The 16,084-nt window shown below is 44.0% G+C and overlaps 1 protein-coding gene across 1 annotated transcript in view; it reads right to left on the bottom strand.

Moving 5' to 3' along the window:
- The window catches only part of LOC139637624 (protocadherin Fat 3), a 69,814-nt gene that overhangs the window by 20,230 nt on the left and 33,500 nt on the right, over positions 1-16,084 (bottom strand). Inside the window, exons 19-41 of the mRNA XM_071506466.1 lie at positions 15,708-15,989; positions 15,052-15,402; positions 14,410-14,583; positions 13,745-14,275; positions 12,603-12,967; positions 12,085-12,238; positions 11,436-11,543; positions 11,130-11,313; positions 10,793-11,013; positions 9,730-10,182; positions 9,132-9,266; positions 8,623-9,016; positions 7,505-7,701; positions 5,028-5,181; positions 4,689-4,922; positions 4,259-4,437; positions 2,742-2,955; positions 2,406-2,620; positions 2,181-2,318; positions 1,839-1,982; positions 1,554-1,751; positions 814-1,091; positions 160-722 (exon numbers count right to left, since the gene is read on the bottom strand). Coding sequence (XP_071362567.1) covers positions 160-722; positions 814-1,091; positions 1,554-1,751; positions 1,839-1,982; positions 2,181-2,318; positions 2,406-2,620; positions 2,742-2,955; positions 4,259-4,437; positions 4,689-4,922; positions 5,028-5,181; positions 7,505-7,701; positions 8,623-9,016; positions 9,132-9,266; positions 9,730-10,182; positions 10,793-11,013; positions 11,130-11,313; positions 11,436-11,543; positions 12,085-12,238; positions 12,603-12,967; positions 13,745-14,275; positions 14,410-14,583; positions 15,052-15,402; positions 15,708-15,989 — 5,866 coding nt within the window. The remainder of the gene's footprint in view (positions 1-159; positions 723-813; positions 1,092-1,553; positions 1,752-1,838; positions 1,983-2,180; positions 2,319-2,405; positions 2,621-2,741; positions 2,956-4,258; positions 4,438-4,688; positions 4,923-5,027; positions 5,182-7,504; positions 7,702-8,622; positions 9,017-9,131; positions 9,267-9,729; positions 10,183-10,792; positions 11,014-11,129; positions 11,314-11,435; positions 11,544-12,084; positions 12,239-12,602; positions 12,968-13,744; positions 14,276-14,409; positions 14,584-15,051; positions 15,403-15,707; positions 15,990-16,084) is intronic.

Below are 16,084 nucleotides of genomic sequence, written 5' to 3' on the forward strand. Positions count from 1 at the left end.
GTAAGGAAATAACACCCCCAGGATGTCAGAATATGATCTAAATATGAAAAAATCCTTGATGCAGACACCTCAGGATTTAATGTGTTTTGACAAGTAGCTGTGACAGATATTGAGGACACTGACATTGTGAGCTGGTTTGATTCTAAGTGCCGTGCTCACCAGGGCAGGTGCAGGTCTCTGTACGGCTGAACCTGGGCGACACCAAGCAGACCCTCTCCGTGCTGTAGGTTACAGGTGAGCCACTCTCCATCACCAGTATCTGTTCACACACCCTGTCCCCACACTCCAGCTCCCCAGAGCAAGCACTGCTCACGACCGCCGCCCCAGCCAGGACACCTCGAATCTGGCCCCGCGCCGTTGCGTCCTCCAGCTTTGCAGACAACTCTTGCTGCGAGTAGAAGCCACCCATCCGTCCGCTGCCTGACGTCTCGGGCCGCTCCATGGCCAGAAGCAAGTCCACATCAGATGAGCCCATCACCGGCTGTACACAGAGGATGTGGAGGGGATCCTGTTGTCCTGGTGACCATTTCCACCCAGCTAGTCCACGTAACATCAGCTTGATCTGGTTCAGGTAGCGGCTAAGCAAGTCCTCCGGGGACAAGGACTGGAAACGTAAGTTCAGGGCACTACGCAGCAACACATCTGTCACCTGTTCCACCTGGACTGACACATCAGCTATCACAGCGAAACGCCCATCACTCACTGTGGCGTTCATCTGATATCTGAGAGAGGACAAAGAAATATGTTGCATATATGTTGCGTGTGTGTGCGTGTGTGTGTGAGTGAGTTGTGTTGGTGTGGTGCAGTGTGTACCTTCCAGGTTCGAGGCCCGGCAGAGCCACGATGCTGCCGTCCTGTCTGTTGATCGTGAACATGCTCTTCGGCTGAGGCTTCTGGGTAAATGACAGAGCGTCATTGGGGTCGCGGTCGGTTGCATAGATCCGACCGACGGGGCCGCCTGGGAAGGTATCTGTTGCCATGACAATGAAGATTTCCAGGGGGGAGACGGTGGGTTTGTATTGGCTGTTCCCAATGACCCTCAGAAATACCCAGGAGGAAGACATAAGACTCGGCTTCCCAGAATCACTTGCCTAAGAGATGAAAACAAGTTTATAGTGAGATATTCAGTAAACAGAGAGAGACATCCTACTGAAATATGAAGGACTGAAAGTTTTAGCTTTAAGTCAGTTTTGATTTTATCTGAGCTCAGCTGCTTACAGGGGGAGATGGAAAGATGTCTATAAAAGTGTGTTTTATTGTCTGTCTCATTCTCCTGGCATCTGCATTACCAAAGATTAAAAACATACAGAGACAAAGAATAAGGGAAGTCATGTAGGATAAGACCACTAAAATCTGTTCCTATAAATGGGGCTGCTTTTTTTTTTTTTTTTAAACCCAAGCTGTTAATAGCCTGAAAGAAGAGCTAAATGCGAGAGACTTTGAAAATAAAGACGGCTCCCAGTGGTGGCTGTGTGTGTAACCATACTGACAAAGTGTATTTATCACTCAACCTTTCCTGATTATGTTGGTTAAAAAAAAAATCAGTCCCTAACCTGGATTTCCAGAATGAACTCTCTGGGGGCTTCAGGGCCAATTACACGGTTGGACCTCAGAGTTCCAGTCTGGTCCAGGGAAAGGAAATTTCCCTCATTTCCTGACACGATGCGAAACTCAAAGGGAGGACCGTTTCTAGCGGAGTCTTTATCGCTGACTGACAGCTTCAGCAGGATGGTGCCAGCAGCTTGATTCAGCTGGTATAAGTGCACAAGGGAGAGAGGTTGAGATGACGTTAGCGACAAAAACACACGAACACGAGCAAACACACGTGTGACCGTTACCTGTATGACGGCGGTGGAGTTGGCAGGGGTGAAGACAGGAGGGTTGTCGTTAACGTCGGAGATGTCAATGTTAACGGTGACAGTGGAGGACATGGCGGGAGAGCCACTGTCGAACGCCTGCACTGACAACGAGTACCTGGATACCTAGATGGAGAAGAAGTGAATGATTGTGCCATAACATCTGAGTGATTGGGGCAAATATGGCAGGCACTGTTATGCTTGCATAATAAGAGACTTTACTGGGTGTTGACCTCGAGCGGACTTTGTATATTCTGTGCTCACGAACCATAAAATTACTATTGATTGTTGATGACATCTTGTACTTAAAGGATGCATCCTTACTAGCTCTCTGTCGAGCCGCTTGTTGACTTTGAGCAGCCCGTTCACAGGGTCAATCCAGAAGTGGTTGCTACGATCACCTTTCAGGATAGAGTAGGTGATTCGTCCGTTGACCTGACTGTCCAGATCCTCCGCCAGCACCTGGAGAATGAAACAAAATCAAATGAAAACATAAAGTATAAAAGTATGAAAAGTATATACAGACCAATGTAAGGGACCGCATGTTACCCTTGTAATTGTCTGCCCAACAGACGCATCCTCGCTGACCAGAACATTGTAGATGTCTTGACTGAAGGCTGGAGCGTTGTCGTTGACATCCATGAGTTCAATGGTTACCATGGTAGCAGTGCTGAGAGGAGGGTTCCCGCTGTCCCAGGCCTCGATAGTGAGGTAGTAGTCCTTACACACCTCAAAGTCCAAATCATCAGCCACAGAAATGGAGCCTAAAACATATACACATATATAGGATGTATCCATTTATTTAATATTACTGCTCAAAAAAGAGATGAGTTTTAATTTTACACTGAGCTATGAAAGTAATAAGCCACAAGGACCTCTGCTCACCCAGTTTCCTGTCTATGGTGAACTTTCTTAACTCGTTTCCTGACCGGATGGTGTAGGTGATCTCAGCGTTAGGCCCGATGTCAGCGCTGGTCGCCAACACTCGCAGCACCTCGGTTCCCACGGCTACATCCTCAGGAACTGTGACAGCGTAGTCCCTCCTCTGGAAGACTGGAGCGTTGTCGTTCACATCCAGCACCAAAATGGTCAAATCAACCTGAGGGACACACAAGAGAGACTTCCTGTCAGTAGATTTATGTGCTCCACTCTCGGGTCCTGAGCGTTCTGTTTCAGCACCACGGACAGTGAGCACACAAATATTAATGGGAGCAAAGATACAAAAGGCTTTATTAACAAGATAAGGGACTTAGGAAAAAAATCAATCGAAGTCTGTGTCCACCAAAGCCTTAGAGACGATCCCTTAGCTGCTAGATAAATAGTAAACATTTGTCACATTACTGAATCAAATAAACGCAGTTTTTGCTCAGTGAAGTCAATATTTCACCTTTTCTGCTACTGTCATGTTATTTTTGCTTTTTGAGGGAGATTCAAACATGCAGCTTGAAATAAAGCTGTGATGTTACAGAAATAAACAGTTGATCTTATCATTATGATAAGAAGAAAAATTGTTATTTTCTCCCTCTTTAAATGTTCAGCCCGGTGATACAGTCAGTCTCAAACCTATCTATCCCACCAGTCTTTCCTGACATAACACAAGCAGCATTTTCTTCCGGATCACAGAGCAGCCACACTTGATCTCACCTATCTGATATTTTGTCACTGTGTGAAACCGACTGCTACAGAAGCCGCCACACCTGGCCTCACTTTAGCCTGGGGTTTATTTTCACTTTGTGTTCATGGTTTGTTCTAACATTCCAGTGGGTGCGAGGGAGCCAAAACTGCTCCAGCTTGTCTTACGGTCTTTTCCTCCCACTTTCTGCACAGCCTCTGCCTCTTTCTCATCCAACCCACTGCCCAATTTTGAAGATTTATCTTAATTAAAATCTACAAAGCTTTTTTATTTTCTTTTTTTTTATCTGATCTCTTCAGTAAATAACTTGTATTTACTCAATGGCTTATTCTACTCATGCGTGTTGACAGAATCACCAGATAGATGACTCCGTCTATGACTAATCTGCAATTTGATGTGTGGCGTATAAATTCTAATTACATTGTGGTGTTAAAATGGTCTGATTCCTTTTGTTTTTCGATATAACTGATGTTAATTACTCAGAATCTGTCTTAATCACTCTGTGTCTGACTTAATTACTCAGAAAACAGTGATTATATCACATTAAATAGAAATGTTGTTAGGACTGAAGTGAATTTTAATTAATGTTCATAAGCACATTCTATTATTATTATTATTATTATTATTATTGTTTTCCAGCATTATTTCAGAATAAGTGCCAGTTTTCATGGGACTTCCACTCTCTGCAGTTAGGTTCAGTAAATACACTGGACAGCACAGCAAAAATACAACTGAGACTGAATCTGTGTCAGTTTGACTTCCCACCCACCTGAGTGGACAGTGCCCCCTGTTGGCCAGCTTGGTCAGTGGCCTGGACACGAACACGATAGGAGTCTTGGCTCTCTCTGTCCAGAGATTTCTCCAGGATTACCATCCCAGATACAGGGTCAATGGAGAAGAAGCCATTGACTGAATCCACCAGGGAATAGACCACAGTACGGTTAAGACCTGGGGGAGGACAGGGGAGAAATTCATCGAGACAGAAGACTTCTTCTTCCTCTTCATGGAAATCGATAAGGGTATTGCTCTTGGTCATGCTCATAATCTCGCTTGTGTCTCCGTCAGCAGTTTGAATGATTAGTGACACAGTGGGTTGAACTTGCATTCCCTGTACGTAGGAAACTTTCTGTGCTCATTATCAGCCGCGCAGCAAGAGCCACATACCTAACGTGTAAATGCATGACATCATAGCAGCTTACCTTCATCGGGGTCGCTGGCCTGCAGCCGGGTAAGCAAAGCCTTCGGGGCTGCGTTCTCATACACACTGGCCAGGTAATGAGTGGAGGAGAACGAGGGGGCATTGTCATTCACATCCAACACTTTTAGAGAAATGTCAGAGCGACAGAACAGCCCTCCCCCATCAGTTGCCTGAGCAATGAGTTTATAGGTGGGTGTCATTTCTCGGTCCATGACTGTGGACGTACGCAGCTCGCCTTAGGACACAAATTGATAGGGAGAGGGTGTAAAGCTGTGGAAAGGACGACTGAACTGTTGTGATCGTAAAAAAACTTAAGGGAAGTAATAATCACTGAATGTACCTGTGTTTGCATCCATGTAGAAATCTTCAACCCCGATACCAAACAGTGAATATTGAATCTCAGCGCTGGAGCCTGAGTCAGCATCTGTTGCGCCCACTGTCAGAATGCCCTTGTTAGTAGGAATGTCCTCGGGAAAAGAGGCGCTGTACACCGCCTGTCACAACACAACACACACACACACACACACATATACACAAGCACACAGTGAAACCACACTGTCACAAGTCACACTGAAAAAAACAACAACACACATCCGCCCAACACATCAAAGAATACATTAAACTGTTGGGCGCTACATCCATTATCCCCGCTGGCAGAACAAGCACGGCACAGCTAAGTGCCCTTTTCTGACCCTGCTCTAACTGTTTCACCACACACAGAGCGGCACAGTGGGAAAGTTACTCTACCAGTCTAACACAGCATATCCCACCCTGCCGCTTTCTGCTCTCCCACATCCTGCAAAAATATTAAAACATTTACAGCTGGAATGATGAAAATGAGAAATGTGAAAATTAATCTGTAACTATCAGTTCATAGTGACAGAGCCAAACCATCTGAGGTGTTTGTGAACTGAATGTCTGTGCATTGTGGACGGCTCATCGAAAAAACAAAAAAAAAAAACCAAACAACTTTAAAACATCTCAACACTTTTGTAACTTCTCTGACATTTTATAGACTAAACAGGTGTTTGAAAAAAAAATGGCTGATGAATTAATATTAAAAGTAACTCTTAGTTGCATCCCTATAACTATTCAGCTAATGATCATCAAACAATTATCAAAGACATAATTAACATTGGCAACAACATGTGGCTAGTACTAGGACTATGGTACTACTGCTACTTACTAGTGCCACAAGTGATACTAATACTACAGCTGCTAATACTGGGCAAGGCAAATACATCTGTATAGCACATTATCATAAACAGGTCATTCAATTTGCTTGAATGCAAGTAACAAGCCTAAAAATAAAACAGTATAAAAACAGAGATAATAAAACAGATAATATCTAATTACAGTACAAGATTAAATGATTACATGATGTCACTGGATAATAGAGCAGCATTATTTCTACTACTCCTATAACTAATATTACTTCTTGTCCTGCCTCTACAATGACTGATACTACAGTTAGTAGTAGAAGTGGCAGTACCAAGTCTAAATGCTATTGTCCCTCTTATTACTAGAGCCACAGGTACAACTACTACTAAAACCTCAAATGATGATATATAAAAAAAAAAACTGTGAACATATTTGCTAACAACACAGCTGTGGTACAGTGTCTGAGACTTAATGTCTTTTGATTCATCTGATGCTGCTGCAGTGTAACAGCAGAGTAACCACTTTGTAGCTACACAGGCCCAACTTGCCTGAGAACACAAGGAATGTAAGAGGAGAACAGGGAGACGGGTGGTGGTGGTGGTGGTGGTGGGGTTGATTTCAAAGAGAATTAGTAAGAGTTTAGAGGGAGACTAAAAGTTTCTCAACTAATTATGTGAAATTGAAGAATTGCAGAATGCTACCAAATGAAAAAAGGATATTCCCAGAAGTCTGCAGAGCCCAATTATCTCCCCTTTTCAAAGTGATCACCCTCTCACAGATCAGCCTATGGCACCTTATTAACACTCATTCTAGGATGAATCCTAAAGGTGCAAGGTAGAAATATGCAAAATTAGCTAATTTTAGTAGTTTCTTTTATTGTTTATTCTGGTCATCTGTTTGTCTAAACTCTTTCATATTTACTGTTCACCAGCTCCTGACTGGGCTTATTTTCAGGATTATTCTTTTATTATTATACACCATATAAAAGCTCCCCCTTAAATAGAGTGTAAATATAATTTGGAATGAATTCACTCTGAGTTTGTACTTTGGGACACTGCAGAACAAGAGAATCAATATTTTAACTAAACAAATCCTGTTGTACTACAGCAGACATGGATTTTTTCATTTTTCCCTACCAAGTCATAAATATGCAAATTTTAACATTACTCAACATATTAATTTTCAGAGGTAAGTCAGCCTTAAAAAGCACCAAGGAAAAAGTTCATCTTTGTGGAAACTGGATCCTTAAATAATTCTTAAGACTTTATCAATCAGAAAATCAGCACTGTGTGATATTGTATATTGTCATCAGGTGTTTTAAGGTGGGATCATCATTATTATGGGATTATTATTTTATTATTTCTTTACTCTATTTTATGTTTTTCCTGTGTGTTTGTCTTCCACTGTGTGCCTTTAAAGTGCTACATAAAAACTTTGCACTTTCCTAATACTTACTGTACATGACTGTATTATTATATGAACAAAAAAACATGTACTCTTTTCGTTTTTAGACAAGAAGCGGAGCGTAGTTAGCCTGGAGACAAACACCGGATAAAGGCAAGTGGCACTGAAACAGTGATAAAACAAAAACAAAGTGATCCCACATCCAACAGTCTGCTCTGTGTTTGCTTTCTTTGCATTTTCATTATCCCTGACCTGGTTGCAGATGGGGCTGTTGTCATTGGCATCCATAACGGTAACTTCCACTGCAGTGCGAGCCACATATAGGCCATCGCTGGCTGTGATGTTGAGCAGATACCAGTCCTGCTGCTCACGGTCCAGTAGACCGCTCACATAAACCTTCCACTCCCCCTGCACCAGCGCCAGGCCGAACACACCCCGCGGGTTTCCCCCTGGAAATGACGAGGACGAGGAGGATTAAAGTGCGGACACCACACAGCACAGAAAGAGGTAAAGACGAAGAGTGACTGACTTGTAAACAAACTGGAAGTCATATTAATTTGCAAGATCAATAGGCATCAGCTCCCTGCCCATACACACACATACACACACACACACACAAATGCTGCAGGTGCCGCTTGGCGCAATCAATAAACATCTATCATCGGAGTGTAAACCAAGCTGGTGGTGTAGCAGCAGTGGCCTTTCAAAGCTTACGAATCTGACCTTTTATTACAACGCTTCCATTAGGCCAATCAGTATTTTGAAATGCCAGAACACAAGGCCAAAATATATCATCCTTAGCCATTATCAGACAGTGGGGCTATTACATGAATGGAAAACATCTAAGTCAGCATCAAGGTGAGAGCTCTGCTGGAGAGGCCTCACAATGTGTTTTTATTACTCCCATAAAAAAAGGAGCGACACAAAGTGATGTGTGTGTCTGTGAAAGACTTCGACTTTTTTTGGAAAGTCCATGTAATAATTTTGCGAGAATCATTTAAAGCAGAAACTCTCAGGTTGGTTGGCTCTGTTGAAAACTGCAGAAATTATTTATTTCTGTATTTATTTCGTTTTATCCCGTTTGAGAAATAAAAACTCGAATATACAGGGTGCTCGACCTTGTTTGAAGTGTTGTGTTATGTAATGCATTCCTTGATGTATTCAAATTAAAAGGATATATAAAAAAACAAAAGGTTAGTCATGTTTGACATTTCAGTTAAAATTTATTTAAAATTTGACCTTTAGTTATAACAACCCCATTAGGCCAATGGATAATTTTTATGCAGCTCAACATCATCTCCCTGCACGAGGGGATAATACTGCAGCACAAGACTGTGTTGAGCTAAATTCTGCTATCACAACTTCCTCACCGGTGATGTAAAAGCTGACTTGACGGTTTTGATCCGTGCCGTCTCGGTCTTTGGTTTTCAGCACCGCCACCACCTCACCGAGGGGATCACTCTCTTTCACTGCGCCCCGGTAGAGCTCCCTCTCAAAGCGCGGCGGGTTGTCGTTGACGTCTGACACGGTGATGGTTACCGCTGTGGTGGAGGAGAGAGACTGCAGCTCCCCCAGATCAGAGGCCACCACCTCAAAGCTGTAGCTGGAGCAGGCCTCGTGGTCCATCTGACCCACTGTGGTGATCCAGCCCGTTTTGCTGTCAAGGGCGAAGACAGAACCTATCGTGATGGAGCCACTGAAGGAGCGCGCGTCCTTCGTCACATCCAAGTTGTAGGTGAGTAGAGGCCCGAGTTTGTAGGTTACCTGCAATTAAAAAAAAAAAAAAAATCATTGCACTTCAAAGCATCTGCCAAAATATATCTGTAGCAAAATATGAAAAGAACAAAATACTCTTGGCTGGAACTTGGCTGTCACACACCTGTCCATTGGAGCCCCAGTCTGGATCAAGGGCACGCACTTGGACCACTCTCGTCCCTACAGGCATACCCTCCATCACTGTCGCTACATAGGTGTTGGTCTCAAACACTGGCTTATTGTCATTCACATCCAGGATCTGCAAAATGACAAATCTTCACTGCAGATAAAATTCCCTCACAGTCTTAACTGTAAAATGAATTTAGCATTTAGCCGGCTTTAAATTCATTTTTGACATTGTTTTTGAAAATTTCTTTTGAATTTCTGAATCGCACTACTTTACATATTTATAAAAAAATCTGAAAATTGTCGCATAAATGACAGAAATACATGAACTATTTAAAAATGCATGTTCCTCTGAGGTCGTACTTGCTCTCTTGTTCTGCAGCTGTGTTGAACTTTGAGAATAGCTGCTGGTTTCAGCCCGCTATGTTGCTCCTATCACTGTTAAAAGAGCCTTCATCATGGTGACTACCATAAACACTGGTGATTTATTTTCTCTGACTCATTGCTCTACCTGTTGTGATGCCGATTTAGTATTTTAAATTAAGTTCTAACAAAAAATGGAAACAAAAAAGGCTAAGAGACTCGCTGTCACCAACCTTAACCTCCACGTCCACAGTGGAGACCGACTCGATCAGGTCTCTTCTTGTTGTTGCTGCAACCTTGAAGCGGAAGATGCTGACCTGTTCATAGTCTAGCGGCTTCACCAGGCGGATCAGACCTGCCTCCCTCTCCACGAGGAAAGTCCCTCCCTGGTTGCTGTCGAGCGTCTCCCCCGCAACCGTGGTGAAGAACCCAGTCTGTCCGGGGCCCATGTACACAGAGCCCAGGGCTGTTCCTACTGCCGTGTCCTCGGGGATGGTGAAGGAGTACTGAGGCTGGCTGAAGGACGGAACGAAAGCGTCTGGAGGGACCACGTGGATGAAGGCTGAGACCAGGGAGTGTTTGGCTGGCGAACCGCAGTCTGTGGCTTTGACAAAGAAGGACAGCACAGTCCCCTGGAGGTGGTCCACGGTGCTTTTAGTCATCATCCAACCGCTGTCTGGCTCCACCTGGGCAACAGCAAAATTACAACATTATTTAAATCTACTTTAGAGATAATAATTCTAGAAATAGAGCTTATATTTTTGACTCTCAGTCTGAGCTCAGCTGCGTCTGAGCCAATGGGTTCTCACGGTTTTATTTTCTCTTAAAGGCCTCTGGCTTGACTGAACCTGTCCTTTTACTGTATTTCCATGAAACAGAGCACGGTTCAGCTCCCACCTGTTATCTATTTAGATTTATATGCTCCTGCCACTTTTTCATATCCATTCATATCATTCATACTGCGGCTTTTTCTTTCATTTAGTCATTCATGTCCATTTTGTCTGTTATGTAATTGGATGTCCCTTTTTAACAGTGAAAATTGACTGAAGCATCAATCTTAATGCAGCATAATTTTGATGTGATGAGTAGAAATGTATAATCTACAGCTAACAGATGGCTGTTAATCCACTGAAATGGGGAGGGGGTGTCAGCAGAGACTATCTCTTAATTGAAAAAGAGGGTAACAGCCTCACTTTTAATTAGGTTCACGCTCATCAAACACATTTGTTGACTTTTTCATGAGGGAACTGCAGCTGTATCAAAACTGAAATACAGCTATGTGGAAAACGTACTGACCTCCAGCACGTCAACCAGAGAAAGGCGTGCCTCGCTGTAGAGGGAGTAGGTGATCCTGCCATTAGACCCAGCATCAGGGTCAGTGGCTTGGATCTGTGTCACCAGAGAACCTTTGGCAACATTTGCTTTAATGCTCATGCGGTACTCCACGGCTCTGAACTGAGGGGCGTTGTCGTTCTCATCTGCAAGAACCACCCGCACTGTGCAAAAGGACGCACGGCCTGGAAAAAAACACCAGAATACAAATGTGGAGATGGATCATTCAATAACATGTAATGCAGATGCTTAAATATTCATAACAGTGTGGCATCTGTCTGGTCTGCCTCCAAATTGATACCTCCCCCATCGAGGGCCATAACGGTCAGCACCATGTCCTTGTTGAGAGGATTTTCTCTGTCTAATTTCTGAAGAGTGGATATGACTCCATCGGCATCAATGGTGAACTGAGTTTTCCCCAGGTCATTGATGAAGGAGTAGGTGATCTGACCAAACAACCCTGAGTCCTCATCTGTGGCGCGAACCTGCAGGTCCACACAGAAATCCAGGAAAGACAGTTCATCACAAGACTCCACTGCAGCAGTAATGCAGAAACATTCCCGTAAGGAAGCAGCAATTCAGATGAGTAGTGAGGAAGTAAATTTACCTGAATGACCTTTGACCCTGGAGGGGCGTTTTCTTGGACCTCGGCCAGGTAGAACCTCTGGCTGAACACTGGGCTGTACAGGTTAGCTCCCAGGACTCGTACAATCACCTGTGAATCAGCATCACTGCTATAATCATCATTACCACCATCATCCTCCTGGTCTGCTGACATGCTGTTGATGCCGTCACAATAATCACTCAGAGATGATCGTGTCCGGCTTGTAAACAAATGGTGAGGGATGGGAGTTACAGACTAGGTACGCTGCATTCATATCAAATCAGAGGAAGAGGAAACAAAAGAATCTGGTGACATGTTATTGCTACAGTGTGTTATGTGTTATCAGATGTGTGAGCCAAAAAAATCCCACTTGTAATTACCACTACGAGACAGATGTGAACTTTTTTTTTTTTTCCAGTTGGCAGCTCATCCTCGTAGTAAATCGGACATGACACGAACGCACATTAACCTCCAACTGCAGAGCTGTAGTAAAAAAAATTGTGGTCGTGCTGCACAGCTGCAAGTGTAATAAATCTGAAGCCAGGGGGTTAGTGAGGGTCACTCGGCTTGCTGCGCATCGACGCTACGGAGGGTAAAAAAAGAGCAAATCAGTCGACAGAAGTAAATTGTAAGTGCAGAGAAGCTGCCTCACCTGAGCAGTGTTGGTGAAGACTCCATCTGACACGGACACATTGAGTTGATATGAGAGTTTCATGCCTTGTCTCCTCTTGTTAGACAGACTGAGCACTCCAGTATCTGGCTCCATCATAAAAGTCATCCTCTCATTCCCTGAGAGGATACTGTAGCTGAAGGCAAATAAAAAAAAAAAAGAGTTCAATGGTGATTATGGTGGGCAGAGTTATTTTGCTCAGAAGCTGCTGGAAATCAAAGTATCTCCTTTTCTTGACAAGTGCAGGATGAAAACCCGCTTGAGAAATAAAAGACGGAGCGGAAAGCGACAACATTTTTTTTCTGGCCAAAACACAAAACAAAAATAGCCTGGCGAGAATTGTGCTTTTCGAAACAGAATGAATGGAAAAGTTTAGGAACAGATTCAACTTTCTTCAATGGGAAACCTTGTACAGAAACTCTGAGCACCACTGGTACAAAGCTTCACTGCAAAAAACACCAAATCCAGAATTTTTTTTCAAAGCTGTTCTCTTGTCTTACCGCAGCCTGTGAGCATCACAGATGTCAGCGTCTGACGCCTGAACACAAGTCACAAAGTGTCCCCGGGGAGCCAGCTCGCTGACAAAGGCCTCGTACAGCGTTTGGCTGAAATTAGGCGGATTGTCGTTTGTGTCAGTGACAGTCACAGTTACACTAACATCACTGCTGAGGGCAGGCTCTCCACTGTCCGTCGCTCTGACTATGAAGTTGTAGCGCTGGACGAGCTCATAGTCCAGCAGGCGTGCTGTGAATACCAGCCCGCTGTTGCTGTCAATGTGGAAGTAGTCGCTGCTGTTGTAGATGTCAGACAGGATCTGGTACCTCACTATAGCGTTCTTCTCTGAGTCCTGGTCCTGAGCGAAAACCTGCAGTGAGGGTAACATTAAACTTTGCACGGCCTCATGCATTATTCAAGATAACATCTGATTTGTTTACCCTGATACCCACACATTGAGTCCAAATGTAAAATGCAAATAAAGTTCTGGGTTTTCATGGAGGAAACTGTTGCATCACCACATCAAAAGATTTCAGCATGATCATTAGGTTTAAAAATGTCAGATTATCAATTACAGAAACATGAAAAAGTGAAAGTAATTTCTAAAGTGAGGCAAAACTATTTTACTGTTGGTTTGATCATGTGTTTGAGTTGCAATAACAACATTTCATTGTTATTCATATGTATGATAAAGTCCCAGAAGCCTACAGTATGCATCTACATATTATGACCTCTGAAATGCGCGATGATGAACATAAATGTGATCCATTACTCTTTAATTCAGTTCCAGATTCTTGTAAAGTTCAATAATACAGTCAAATAAGACCAATAACCTGTTTTGATGACTGACTAATGAAACTGTCACAAAAAAATCAATGAATTTAATGCAGCAGCATCTTTGAATCATCTTGTGCAAACGTGTTTCTCACTGGTCCATTATCTGCTAATGGTCAAGCTCTTCCACTGGGAAATTCCCAGGGAAACATCACACCATCTTCTTCTAAATAAATGACTCGGTATCTGATATTCACCCACAATGTTGCTGAGGTGAGTCTTAGGTGTAAACAATCATTCAGTAAGGGTACACACTGGGCTGACTGGATAAACAAAGACACACACACACACGCGCACACACACACACACACACCTGTAACACGGTGGTTCCGATCATGGAGTTCTCAGGAAGCACGGTGGAGTAGGAGTTGTTCTGGAACAACGGCGGGTTGTCGTTCACATCCAGCACGACGATATCAACGTCCACCTCAGACTTTGCCCCGGTCAGCGTGTCCGTAGCCTTCACCGTTAACCGGTAGTACTGCATGGTCTCGTAGTCTAACGGGTAAATCACGCTGATGACCCCCGTGTCAAAGCCGATGTCGAACTGGAAGGAAGGGTCTCCGTCCGTGATGCTGAAGATGACGCTCTGGCCTTCAGGGCTGGTGGCGTTGATACACAGCACGGAGGTGGAAATATCCACATCTTCTCTGACAGTGACACCGTAGAAGGGCTTGTCAAACACTGGCATGGCTTTATTTACCACAGTAACAGGCAGCTCCACCTCGCTGGACAGATAGGGGAAGCCGCCGTCAGTTGCCACTACGACCAGCTTGTACTCTGCGTTAGATAAGTCTGCCTCGAAGGCCCTCTTTAAGGTCAGCTCTCCTGTCACAGGATTCACCTGCAGGGAAGATGTAAATACTTGTTTGTAGCATAAGGAGCATAAAAGTGTACAAACCCATTCATTTTCAAATGTATGCCCACATATGAAATTAAGACAACTCAATATAAGACCAGGAAGGATGTAGCTCTCACCTGAAAGTTTCTGTGCTGCTCCTTAAGGCTGTAGGTCAACTCTCCATTCACACCGTAGTCTTTGTCAATAGCTGACACCCTGAAGATAGCTGATCCTTTATCTGCTTCCACCTGCACTGCAGCGTAGTAGGGGAGGTTTACAAACTCTGGAGCATTGTCGTTCTCGTCCTCCACCTAGAGAATAAAGGACAGTTATTTTGAGAAAACCTAATGAGGCCATTGCAAAGGAAAGTCAAAAAGGAGACTTTGGTGGGAAATAAGGGCTTAAAGAATCAGCCCCTTACAGCTTGTGGCATATATCTGCTTGTTACTACATCTGCTTGTTCCTGTTGTTTTATTGAGGCCACTGTGCATCATGCATACTGAAATATTCCAAACCAAAGCACCATGTTTATTAGAGCTGCACCCTTTCATAAAATCTAACAAAAATATAACTTCTGCACGGGGCAGCTGGGCTCTGGAAAACTTCAGGTCTCGAAAGCAAAATAAAAAGTGTGTAATATAAAATAACTTGACAGACTAAACAGAAAAGACACATAAAGTAAGTGACACGCATGGACACACTTTGGTGTCCATGCATGTGGGAAATAAGACATGGGACAGAAAAAAGAATGTCATGCACACACACTTTTACACACCCACCTGCACTTGTACAGTGACTCTAGCCACCCTCAGTATCTCATCCTCTCTGCTGACCTCCACCACCAGCTCATAACTCTCCTCCTCCTCTCGGTCAAAAGGCACACCGGTGGTGAGCACCACTCCACAGGTCGGCCGAATGATGAAGCGTCCACCGGGGTTGAGCAGCGTGTACTTCAGCGGCTCATTGAGACGGTGGCCGACCGTGTTGACAACGGTCACTAAAGTGACGTTGGGTATGTTCTCTGGGATGGAGGTGGAGTAGACAGGGAGGGTGAAGAGAAGCCCGCTGTCTATAGCTTCTCGGACAAGCACTGTTACTAACGCCATGCTGGAGAAACGTCCATCCCATACCTTAAAACAGACAAAAACAGAAGGGTAAGAGCGCCTTATCTGATATCTTTAGATATATATGACAGCTGACTCACAATAGGCCAATGCAGAGGATGTAATGCTGGAATTTTAATGTATATTCAGTAAGATGTTGCATGCATTACTGTTTTCTGTCTGCAGACAACACATCAAGACACTGAATATCCCTGGGAGCTGCCCCTCTTCCCTGTGGAAATCATTACTATACAAGCTGCTTATTTGAGCTAGTGACAGGATACACAGAAATTCTAACCACATGACATTCCCACTGGTGACCAGTCACTTGCCTTCACATTAAAGCGGTAACGATCTTTACTGAGATTCTGGTTGATGACGGTGACAACTCCAGTGTAGCGCTCCACAGAGAAGTACTCCGCATTGCTGTCCACCAGAGAGTAAACAAGCATGGGGCTGATGGACTTGTCAGGGTTCAGGGTGAGGTCAAGGGTCATGTCCGGGTCAAAAGCCTCAACCCTAAGGACCTCGACTCTCATGTAGGTCGGCAGGAGGAGGACGGCCTCGTAAGCGTCCTGGGAAAACTTTGGAGGCGAGTCATTGATGTTGGTCACCTTAGACGGGGCAGAAACAGAGATTTCAGTTGAAGTGAAAATAATGTTCAGGTGACAGAAATCTACTATGAGGCAGTGAGAGCTGATTCACACGT

The sequence above is a fragment of the Trachinotus anak genome, unplaced genomic scaffold (assembly GCF_046630095.1).
Source record: "Trachinotus anak isolate AG129_WGS33_773 ecotype Australia unplaced genomic scaffold, CSIRO_AGI_Tana_v1 ptg000020l, whole genome shotgun sequence".
Taxonomy (NCBI): domain Eukaryota; kingdom Metazoa; phylum Chordata; class Actinopteri; order Carangiformes; family Carangidae; genus Trachinotus; species Trachinotus anak.